Genomic DNA, 9,478 nt, shown 5'->3' with positions numbered 1-9,478 from the left:
GGGGCGATGGCGGCGCGGGGCGCCGAGGCCGAGGCGCTGTTCGAGGCCCACACGGCGGCCGAGCTGCGGGCGGTGGAGCGGCGGCTGCGCGCCGGCATCGAGCAGAAGCGGGAGGAGCTGCGGCAGATGGTGGGCGAGCGCTACCGCGACCTCATCGAGGCGGCCGACACCATCGCCGAGATGCGGCGCAGCGCCGAGCGCCTGCTGGGCGCCGTGCGGGGGCTGCAGCGGGGCGGCTCGGCCCGGCCCGAGCCCCCGGCCACGGTGAGGGGCGAGGGGGGCGGCCCCGGGGCGGCCATCGCCCCTTCTTGCCCTCCTCCATCACCCCTTGTTTCCCCCTCCATCAGCCCTTCTTCCCACCCCAGCCCCTCCCTCTTTTCCCCTTTCTCACCCCTTTTTCCTCCCCTTCTTCCACCCTCATCCCATTTCCTCCGCCTTTTCACCCCTTCATCCCCTCCTCTCCCCCTCCACCTCCTTTTGGGTCCCTTACCTAATTTTGAGGTCCTTGTCCCATTTTTGGGGTCCCTGACCTGTTTGGGGGTCCCTATCCCATTTTGGGGGTCCATGTTCCCACTTTTGGCATCCCTGTCCCATTTCTTGGGTTCTTGACTTGTTTTGGGGTCCCTATCCCATTTCTTGGGGTCCCTGAGATGTTTGGGGGTCCCTGACCCATTTCTGGGGTCCGAGTTCCCTCTTCTCACCCACCCACTCACCCTTTCTGTCTCCTCTCTCCCCCCAGGTTCGCCCCCCGGCCCAGCGCGGGTTCTATGGGGCGGCGGCTCAGCTGAAGCTGCTGCTGGAGGTGCCGGAGCAGGTCTGGGGGGCGGTGGAGGGGGGTCGGTACCTCCCGGCCGCCCGGCTCCACCTGCTGGGCGCCCACCTGCGCCGGCAGCTCCAGCTGGACGCCCCCCGCGCCCGGAGCAGCCCCGTCCTCGCCCGGTTCCCCATCCTGCTGCGCCAGGTGGCCGCTGCCAGCCACCTCAGGTGGGCTGGGAAGGGACGGGTGGGGAGGGGGAGAGGCCCTGGCACAGGTTGCCCAGAGAAGCTGTGGCTGCCCCATCCCTGGAAGTGTCCAAGGCCAGGTTGGACAGGGTTTGGAGCAACCCGGGGGTAGTGGAAGGTGTCCCCTGCCTGTGGCAGAGGGTAGAATGAGTTGTTTTTAAAATCCCTTCCAACCCAAACCATTTGGGTTTCACCTCAGTGTGACTCAGACACAGCCCAGGGAAGGCAGGAGAGAACATGGGCTGCATCAGGGTGGGGGAATTCTTAACCTGTCCTGAGAAATCACCTGTGGGGCTTTAGGTACCTCTGCCCCTTGGTGAGGCAGCTGCACCTGAATCCCTCCCCAGGATCCCACAGGAAAGCCACGTGCCCACTGGCAGGATCCCTGGGCTGTGCCAAGTGTCAAATCTGGGAGCACAACACTCCAGGAATGCCCCTGGAAAGCCAGCAGGCAGGGAAGGCAGGGGATTCTGGGGAGTATCCCATGGCCAGCAGGTACACCATGACAGGCTGCAGCTGACAGGGACCAGGCAGCTTTAAGGTCCCTCCCAACCCAAACCACTCCGTGAGCCCGAGACCAGCTGTGGGACACAAACACCTCACCCAGCCCCATAACACCCTGACAGTCCCTCTTATATCTGGGAAAATAACACCCTGGCTTGGTGGTTATCACACACCACCTGAATGGCTCGGTCAGACACAGCCCCCAGTGACCCCCCACCCTGTTCCCCGGGCAGATCCACCATCCTGCAGGAGAGCAAGGCCCTGCTGCGGTCGCGGGCGGTGTCGGACCAGGCGGTGGCCGAGGCCCTGTGTGCCATCATGCTGCTGGAGGACAGCTCCCCACGCCAGGCCCTGGCTGACTTCCTCCTGGCCAGGAAAATGGCCATCCAGCAGCTGCTCAACCAGCCACACCACGGTCAGTGCCACCGGGATGTGTCCCTGGGAGAGTCGGGGTGACCCTTCCCTTGCCCCCAGAACGAGGGGGGTTATTCCCATGTTTTTCCCATAGATCTCACGGTGGCAGGGACACAGCCACGTCCTGTCACTGCTGGCAGCGCTTTGCCCCAGCAGCAAAAGACCTCCACAGTACACAAAAATTAGCAGTTCTCGGGGTCTTAAGCCAAGCCCACCTGTGATGGGGAAGGAGTGGGGCACGAGGCTGAGTCCTTCACGCTCCAGCCCTTCTCTGGAAGGTTTCCCTAACTCAAAAGCCTTAGAACAGGGTGCCACTCACACCTGCTGGAGGGGCTGCCTGGGCTCAGCGTGGTTTCCCTGCAGGTGCAGGTATCAAGGCTCAGGTGTGTTCCCTGATGGAGCTGCTCACCACCACCCTGTACCAGGCTCACGCTCTGTTCTACACCGTGCCTGAGGGGATGTCCCCGGACCCAGCCCTGCCCTGTGGGTTGCTCTTCTCCACCCTGGAGAGCACCACAGGCCAGCACCCTGCAGGTGAGCACTGCCCCCACCCCGGTGTGCAGGCAGGAGGGTGCCCCTGTGCTGGGCTCATCCCTGACCCTGTGCTTCCAGGCAGAGGGGGGGTTCTGGAGGAGGACTTGAAGCTGAGCAGCTGGTTCAAGTACCTGCCAGAGTCCGTGGTGGAATTCCAGCCAGCCCTGCGGACCCTGGCACACCCCATCAGCCAGGAGCACCTCAGGGAGACCCTGCAGCAGTGGATCAGCATGTGAGTGGCGCAGGGGCCCCCTTTGCAGGGCTCTCCCAGGCTCTGTGTGACCCCTGGGCAGCACAGAGCAACCCCAGATTCCCTGACCACCTCATCCCTCATCCTCAGTTAGACAGGCTGGAATACTGGGACACAACAGCCCAGCTGGGCCACACAGAGACTTGTCTGTACACAATCCCCCAACCACCAGCAAACAAGCACAGAGTAAAGGGCAAGAAGATGCCTTACTTGGCTCATTTGGCCCTTAACCCAGCACCTTCTTTCTCCTCCTTCCTGGGACTGTGTGTGGGAAGCCAGACCCCCTTTATGTAGTTGCCAGCTCTGCCCTATCCCAGCAGGCCATTTCCTGCCTCCCCTTCACAGCCCTGTCCCAATATTTGATGGAGCCACCTGGTCTCCGTGAGCTGCCTCCCCGTTCCTGGAGCACTGTGCTCCCAGCCCAGCGGTGAAATGTTGCCTTCAGGTGCAGTGATGACATCAGGGCCGGGGTCAGCAGCCTGCTGGTGTACGTGAGGAGCATGAAGGGGCTGGCAGGGATCCGAGATGCCGTGTGGGAGCTGCTCTCCAGCGAGTCAGGCAGCCACAGCTGGGAGGCCATGTGCCGGCGGCTCCTGGACAGGCCCGTGTCCCTCTGGGAGGACCTGCTGCAGCAGCTCTTCCTGGACAGGCTGCAGGTGGGTGCTGAGCTGGGGGGAGCCTTGCCCTGTGCCCCCTCCCTTGTCCCAGCCAGCCCACACTGGTGCCTGTCAGCAGCGCTCAGGGCGTGTTTAAGTGGCACATTTAAAGCTGCTTTTCCCCCCTCCTGATTCTGTTCCAGACTCTGACCAAAGACGGGTTCGACTCCATCTCCAGCAGCTCCAAGCAGCTGCTCGCTTTAGCCTTGCAGGAACTGGAAGTCAAACCGGGCAGCTCTGCCCTGAGCAAGCAGATCCAGCTGGAGCACAACGTGGCGCTGTTCCTGTGGTCGGAGGGCCCCGGGGACCTGCCGGCGGACGCGGCGTGGGTGAGCGTGGGGCAGCGCGGGCCCTTCGCCCGCAGCGGGCTGGCCATGAAGGCGCAGGCGCTCACGCCGTGCGTGCAGAGCTTCTGCTCGGCCCTGGACTCCAAGCTGAAGGCCAGGCTGGATGACCTCCTGTCCTACCTCCCCGCGGAGCCCTCGGTGCCCAAGGAGCCGGCGGTGCAGCCGCGCTCTGCCTTCGACCGCTTCGCCGACGCCGGCACCGTGCGGGGGCTGCTGCGTGACCAGTGCGTCGCCTGCGTCCAGCACGTGCTGGGCTGCGTCAGGGAGGAGCTCCAGAGTGCCCAGGGCCTGCTGGGGGGGCAGCTGGGCCCCCCTGGCGATGCCCGGCTCAACGCCGTCCTGTTCATGGCCAGGCTGTGCCAGTCCCTGCCCGAGCTGTGCCCTCACCTGCAGCGCTGTGTCCTGGGCCAGGAGGGTGGCACGGACACGGTGCCCAAGGAAACGCGCTCCAACAAGAAGCTGGGGAAGGGGAAGGCCCAGGAAGTGACCCCTGAGCAGGCCAAGTGGCAGGGCCTGAAGGCAGAGCTCCTGCAGCAGAGCCTGTTGGCTTATCAGATCTGGAGCTCAGCTGTCACCAAGGTAAGGAGCTGTGTCCCTCCTCAGAGCTGATTCCAGTGTGGGGTTCCCTCCCTGGGGTCGGCCCTGGCTGCCAAGAGCTCGCCAGGCTGCTGGGAGAGGAGGGGGTGGCAGCTCGGAGGGGACTCCAGTGGGATGGTCTCCATGGGTTGCTTTGGGAGGTGTGGGGGATGTGGGGATCACAGGCAGGGCAGGCTGTCTGTCCTTGGTCCTGTTAGAGCTGTCTGTCCTCTCACTGGGGCTTTTGGGTTTGTGCTCCAGAGTCTGGTTCAGTGCTTCACCCACACGCTGCTGCTGGACACGGCTGGTTCTGTCCTGGCCACAGCCACCAACTGGGATGAAATTGAAATCCAGGAGGAAACGGAGTCTGGGAGCAGCGTAACGTCAAAGATCCGGCTGCCTGTGCAGGTACGAGGAGCAGGCTGGGGGGAGGAGAGCACTGGGTTCCACCCCACGTGCTGCCCTGCTGGGGAGCTGTTTGGTGTCATGAGCAGAGGACAAACACTCTCTGGTGCTCTTTGAGATACTCACTTTGTAAGGATAGAGGTCACAGGAAGGAAATAGATCCTTGCTGCTGTTTATTCCAATGAAGAAGACTGGCCCAGATCCTGTAAAACTGAGCCAGAGAAGGACTTTGGTTTAAACACAGAGGTCCCAGGAGAGAGATTTCATGGAAATTGCATGCCCTGAAGGACAGGGCTGCAGCAGTGGGATGGTGAAATCCTAAGGGAACCAAGTGTGTGGTTTTCCTTGGGTGTGGAGGTGGTGCAGGAAGGACCTGGGACAAAACAGGTGGCAGTCGGGAGGGGGAGGAGGGCCAGGCCAGGAGTGAGTTCTGTGTTTGCACAGCACAGGAGGGGCTGGACAAGGCAATAGTCTTCTGTAGTGAACCTTATCCAGTGAATTTTATTGATTCTGAGGGAAAAAGCAGCAGGATGAGAGCTTGGGATAGAGAAGAGCGAGGGAGAAACAACCCCGAGGAGCAGGTGTTCAGAGCAGGGTCAGTGGTGACAGGACGGGCACAACAAGCAATTCTGTTCTCACCACACCCAGGTCCCACTTCTGGTGGGACTCTGAGGGCTGCTGGAACCCAAAATCCAGGGTGTCAGTAAATCAAAGCCCAGGAGATGCCTGAGCCAGGCTGTGGGGACAAAGCTTCATGGCTGCTGAGGAAGCAGGAAGCTCCCACCACCCAAGTGAAGGGATGTGGTGCTGCTAAAGCAAACAGAGCTCCCAGACCACGTGGAAGTAAACACTGTTCTTTTCCACAGCCCTCCTGGCACGTCCAGTGCCTCCTGTTCAGCCTGTGCCAGGAGGTGAATCGGGTGGGTGGCCACACTCTTCCCAAGGTGACCCTGCAGGAGCTGCTGAGGACCTGCATGGCAGAGGTGCTCGCTGCCTACCAAAAGCTCATGGAACAGAAGCAGGAGAAGGTTCGTGGGTGGGATCTGCAGGGGGTGTGGGATGGGAGGGTGGCTGGGAATGCAGGGATGCACATGCTCCTGTCCCTTGGAACAGAAAGTGTCTGTTCATGAGAGCTGGAAAGGGGACACTCTTAAACACTCACCCAAAGCTGAGGCAGCAGGGGATCAGACACCACGTTTCACACTCACACCAGCTCAGTTTGGTTGGTTGTGTCTTGGGGCTGGTGTTTTCAAATGTTCCCCTTGGACAGCCCTCTCTGTGCCAGGGAAGAGCCCCATTGCTGCCTGTCCTGTTTCAGAAGGTGGACACCTTCCCCCTGACCCAGACCAGAGCTCTGCAGTTACTCTACGACCTGCGGTACCTCAGCATCATCCTGACAGCCAAGGGTGAGGAGGGGAAGCCCAGCAGGATCAAGCAGGACTCTGGGTGAGGTGCAGTTCTGGGGTTCAGATCCTTCAGCAGGGGCCCTACAACAGTCACAGGAGTCGGGCAGTGCAGGCTCCAAGCTCTGACACTGCACCAACACTGAGCTCACCTTAAAATAGGGGAGGGGTGGGACTCTGTGGCCAGTGCCTGAGGCAGCAGCTTGTTCCCCTCTCCTTGTGTACCCACTGTGTCCATGGGACACCAGGGATACCCTCAGAGGATTCCCTGCAGAGAACTGTTAAGCTTCCACCTGGGAGTTAAAGCCTTGTGTGTGCTCCAGTCTGAGGCATCTTTCAGTGGAAGAGGGAGAAGGTTCCTCTGCCACAGCAGCTGCTGTGGGTTGTGTAAGAGCTGCAAACCCTTCAGGCAGCTGCTGTTCCGCTGAGCAATTCCTGTTCTGCTCAGTCACCTCAGAGAGGAAATCCTGGCTGCTTCAGAGGTGGCACCAGCAGCTGTCAGCAGGATGTCACCCCTGACAGGACCCCTCTGCTCTGCTTTCAGGATTGAGAAGGTGATCGACTTCCTGGAGGGACACATTGATCCCTTCGACTTGGACGTTTTCACTCCACACCTGAACAGCAACTTGAACCGCCTGGTCCAGAGAACCTCCGTAAGGAAAAGGGCTGCAAAATGCCTTTAGAAGGGCAGCTGGGGTGGCTTTAAACTGCTTAATGCCTAAAGATAACCACTGGCACTTCCTTGGAAATGGGAAGAGTATTTAATGCCAGCTGAAGATAAGAGGAGCTGGCTGAGCCGGCTGCGCCGCGTCACCGTGCGTGGAGTTGGCTCAACTTTATCTAACAGGATTCACTGGAGCCTGTGCACCACTAAGTGGCTTAAGTAGTGCTGAAACAGGCCTGGAACTCAACTGTGGGAATAATTAAAAGCAAGAGTTAGAGGGGGAAGGGAGACACTTCATGTTCAAACTTAATGCCAGTGGACTCACCGTGTTCTGTGTGATCAGCTCTGCAGGGCCCCCAAATTCAGACAGCTCCTCGTGCCTTTCAGGTTCTCTTCCCCAAATACAAAACAGCTCCTTCCTGCCTTCCAGGTTCTCTTTGGTTTGCTGACGGGGACAGAGAACCAGTACACGAGCCGGAGTGGGGCACTGAGCTCCCAGGAGCTGCACAACATCCTGCCCTTGGCATCCAGCCAGATCAGGTGAGGCCCTCGGCTCTCCCGGGCATCCTCCTGTCTCTGGGGAAGCAGGTCTGGAATTGCTGCTTCCCGTATCTCTTCCTTCCATCTCCAGGTTTGGGCTCCTGCCGCTGAGTATGTCGAGCTCACGGAAGAGCAAGTCCACTGCCAGGAGCACAGAGCGAGTCCAGGTTGGTACAACTGGGCCCTACAAATAGGAATATCTTGCCAATATGACACTGGAGCTTGGGGGAAAAGAAGAAAGTAGCCAAACAGTTAATATTTCACCTGATTTTTATTTTCGGTAAAATGAGAGTCATTATGGTAACACAGCAGGAGATGGGTTGGATTTCCCCACGACCCTCAAAAAAAACCAAAACCCCTTTGCCCCTGTATTTTTGGGCCACTGCTCTGTGGCAAAACAGGCAATAAGCACCCTGAAATGCAGTGAGGATTTACACAGCTCAGGCATCTCGAGGGCAATGCATCCAAGACAGTTCATTGAGGAGGGGCTGCAAGAAAGGCTGAAGGACAGTGGCTCATGACTGAACTCCTTTGCAGTGGGACGCTGCCCTCTAACCCCGAGGAGCCTGGCCTGGTACCTCAGCCTGTGTGAGGAGTGTGTGCTGCTCTCGCAGGGGCTCCGCTCTGTCCTGTGGCTGAGCTGTAGCAGACAAGCCTTGTGTTGCTACATTTCCCCCAGTTTAAAACATCTGCTTAGATGGAGCTCTGTGTGCTGAGTGAGAGCCAAGGAATACTCACTGCTGTGGGAAGCAGGAATTTCCTTTAGTTATTACCAACCCAATAATCCATCTGTGGTGACGTCCTGGCAAGTGGGCCAAGTTGGTGAGCCTTGACAAGAGTCAGGACAAGAGTTAAAGGTCTGGTTTTATCACATGAGATGATGTTCAGTTCACTCTGCAACTCTCCTTTCTCCCTTACTCAGAACCATTCAGGACCAGACACGACATAAGGGTTGTTTAAAAGCCCAAAGCTTCCCAATAAAGGTATTCCTTACCTCTCATACCTCAGCTGGAGTGGAGCATAGAAGTGTGCAGTGATGTGTGGCTCGCTCCTGTCACTCCCCTCACCTGTATCCTGTGCCAGCCACCCTTCCCAGAATCCCTGACAGCTGCCTGCTCCTTCTTCAATGCTAAATCACTCCTGGAGAGGTTAAAATCCATAGTTCTCCACGACGAGCTCTCTGCAAGGGCAACAGCCGTGCTGCTACCACGCTGTTATCCTTTGCTCTGAGGGCAACAGCCTCTTCCCTGCAGCTCAGAGTGTTGATGTGGGGTTTGTTGAGCACTGAGTGCCATCTGCCAAGTTCCCTGGCTGCTAACAACAGCCAGGTGCTGCTGTGCTGCTGTCCCTGTGTCTGTCTGTCACTAACCCCCAGCAGCAACACCGCGCCGGTCGTGGGTCAGGTTGCCTGGGAAGAGCTGTTCCTGCTGTGGGCTACACCTTGCAGCTCCTGTGGCTGTGAGGGTATGGAGCAAATCACGGGTTTGCTGTAACAGTTATAGTGACTTCTGTGTTTAAAAACTGCCAGGTTGCAGCTCCTGTGCTCCCCAGAGAAGACGAGGCCTCTCGCCCGGGCTCCCTGTTCAGGCAGCTCGTCACCGAGGACGAGGACACGGCGGCGCCTTCGCTCTTCAAGCTGGGCTGGCTCTCGGGCATGACCAAGTGAGGCAGCAGCAAATAAAACGTTGGGCTGTGTGTCTGTCTCCTCTGAGATCCGTCTGTCCCCTGGGCAGGACCGGTGCCACCTCCAGGATTGTCAGTGCTTCCCATTCTCAGCCGGATCAGGGTGCGTCACTCGAACCTCGGGATTGTCCTTGTCCCCTGGCTGCTGGAGCAGAGGGGGAGCTGCTCTTTCACCTCCTGTTCCTTGCATTGTTAACCTTAAAGTCAAATTAAAGAAAAAAAAAAATCCCCAAACAACCTACACACTAACAGAAAACAAAACATTTCACAGCTAGAAACGGGTGCTGGAGCAGGGCAAGACTCCTCTGTCCTGCTCTGAGTGGCCCCAGCAGGACCTGCACAAGCTCTCCTGGGTCTAATTTCACATTTTCTTGTGAGGCTCATGTGAGATAAGACTCCTCACACTGAGCTGGGTGGGAGCTCACAGCTGCCCAGGCCTAAGGACCTGCAGTCACTGCTCCTATTCTTAACTGTTCTTACTAACTCTAAATGCTCAAAAA

General features: G+C 58.7%; 1 protein-coding gene across 6 annotated transcripts; it reads left to right on the top strand.

Moving 5' to 3' along the window:
* On the top strand, positions 1-8,990 carry COG1 (component of oligomeric golgi complex 1). 6 transcript variants are annotated; one of them, XR_003529516.1, is made up of 15 exons: positions 1-264; positions 740-984; positions 1,740-1,921; positions 2,284-2,454; positions 2,533-2,686; positions 3,150-3,360; positions 3,504-4,286; positions 4,545-4,691; positions 5,555-5,716; positions 6,007-6,134; positions 6,636-6,744; positions 7,186-7,295; positions 7,387-7,462; positions 7,697-7,869; positions 8,824-8,907. XR_003529516.1 is itself a non-coding variant. In XM_027654314.1 (15 exons), exons 1-14 carry the CDS (start codon positions 7-9, stop codon positions 7,848-7,850), a joined length of 2,754 nt encoding a protein of 917 aa, XP_027510115.1. In that variant the 5' UTR covers positions 1-6; the 3' UTR covers positions 7,851-7,869; positions 8,824-8,919. The 6 variants fall into 6 exon arrangements, 5 of the variants coding, with proteins under 5 accessions (XP_027510115.1, XP_027510117.1, XP_027510112.1 ...); XM_027654314.1 differs by having other exon boundaries at positions 7,833-7,869; positions 8,824-8,919; XM_027654316.1 differs by having other exon boundaries at positions 7,833-7,883; positions 8,824-8,882.
* The last annotated feature ends 488 nt before the right edge of the window (positions 8,991-9,478 follow it).

The sequence above is a fragment of the Corapipo altera genome, unplaced genomic scaffold, assembly GCF_003945725.1.
Source record: "Corapipo altera isolate COAL_440 unplaced genomic scaffold, ASM394572v1 343, whole genome shotgun sequence".
NCBI lineage: Eukaryota > Metazoa > Chordata > Aves > Passeriformes > Pipridae > Corapipo > Corapipo altera.
This window is presented reverse-complemented; position numbering and strand designations above follow the sequence as displayed.

What these genes read in the sequence shown, in the direction of transcription:
- COG1 (XM_027654311.1), top strand. Translation starts at nt 7, where the DNA reads ATGGCGGCGCGGGGCGCCGAGGCCGAGGCGCTGTTCGAGGCCCACACG. An exon ending in AGATCCGGCTGCCTGTGCAG is followed by an intron (nt 4,692 to 5,554) that starts GTACGAGGAGCA and finishes TCTTTTCCACAG; the next exon opens with CCCTCCTGGCACGTCCAGTG. An exon ending in GCCTGGTCCAGAGAACCTCC is followed by an intron (nt 6,745 to 7,185) that starts GTAAGGAAAAGG and finishes CCTGCCTTCCAG; the next exon opens with GTTCTCTTTGGTTTGCTGAC.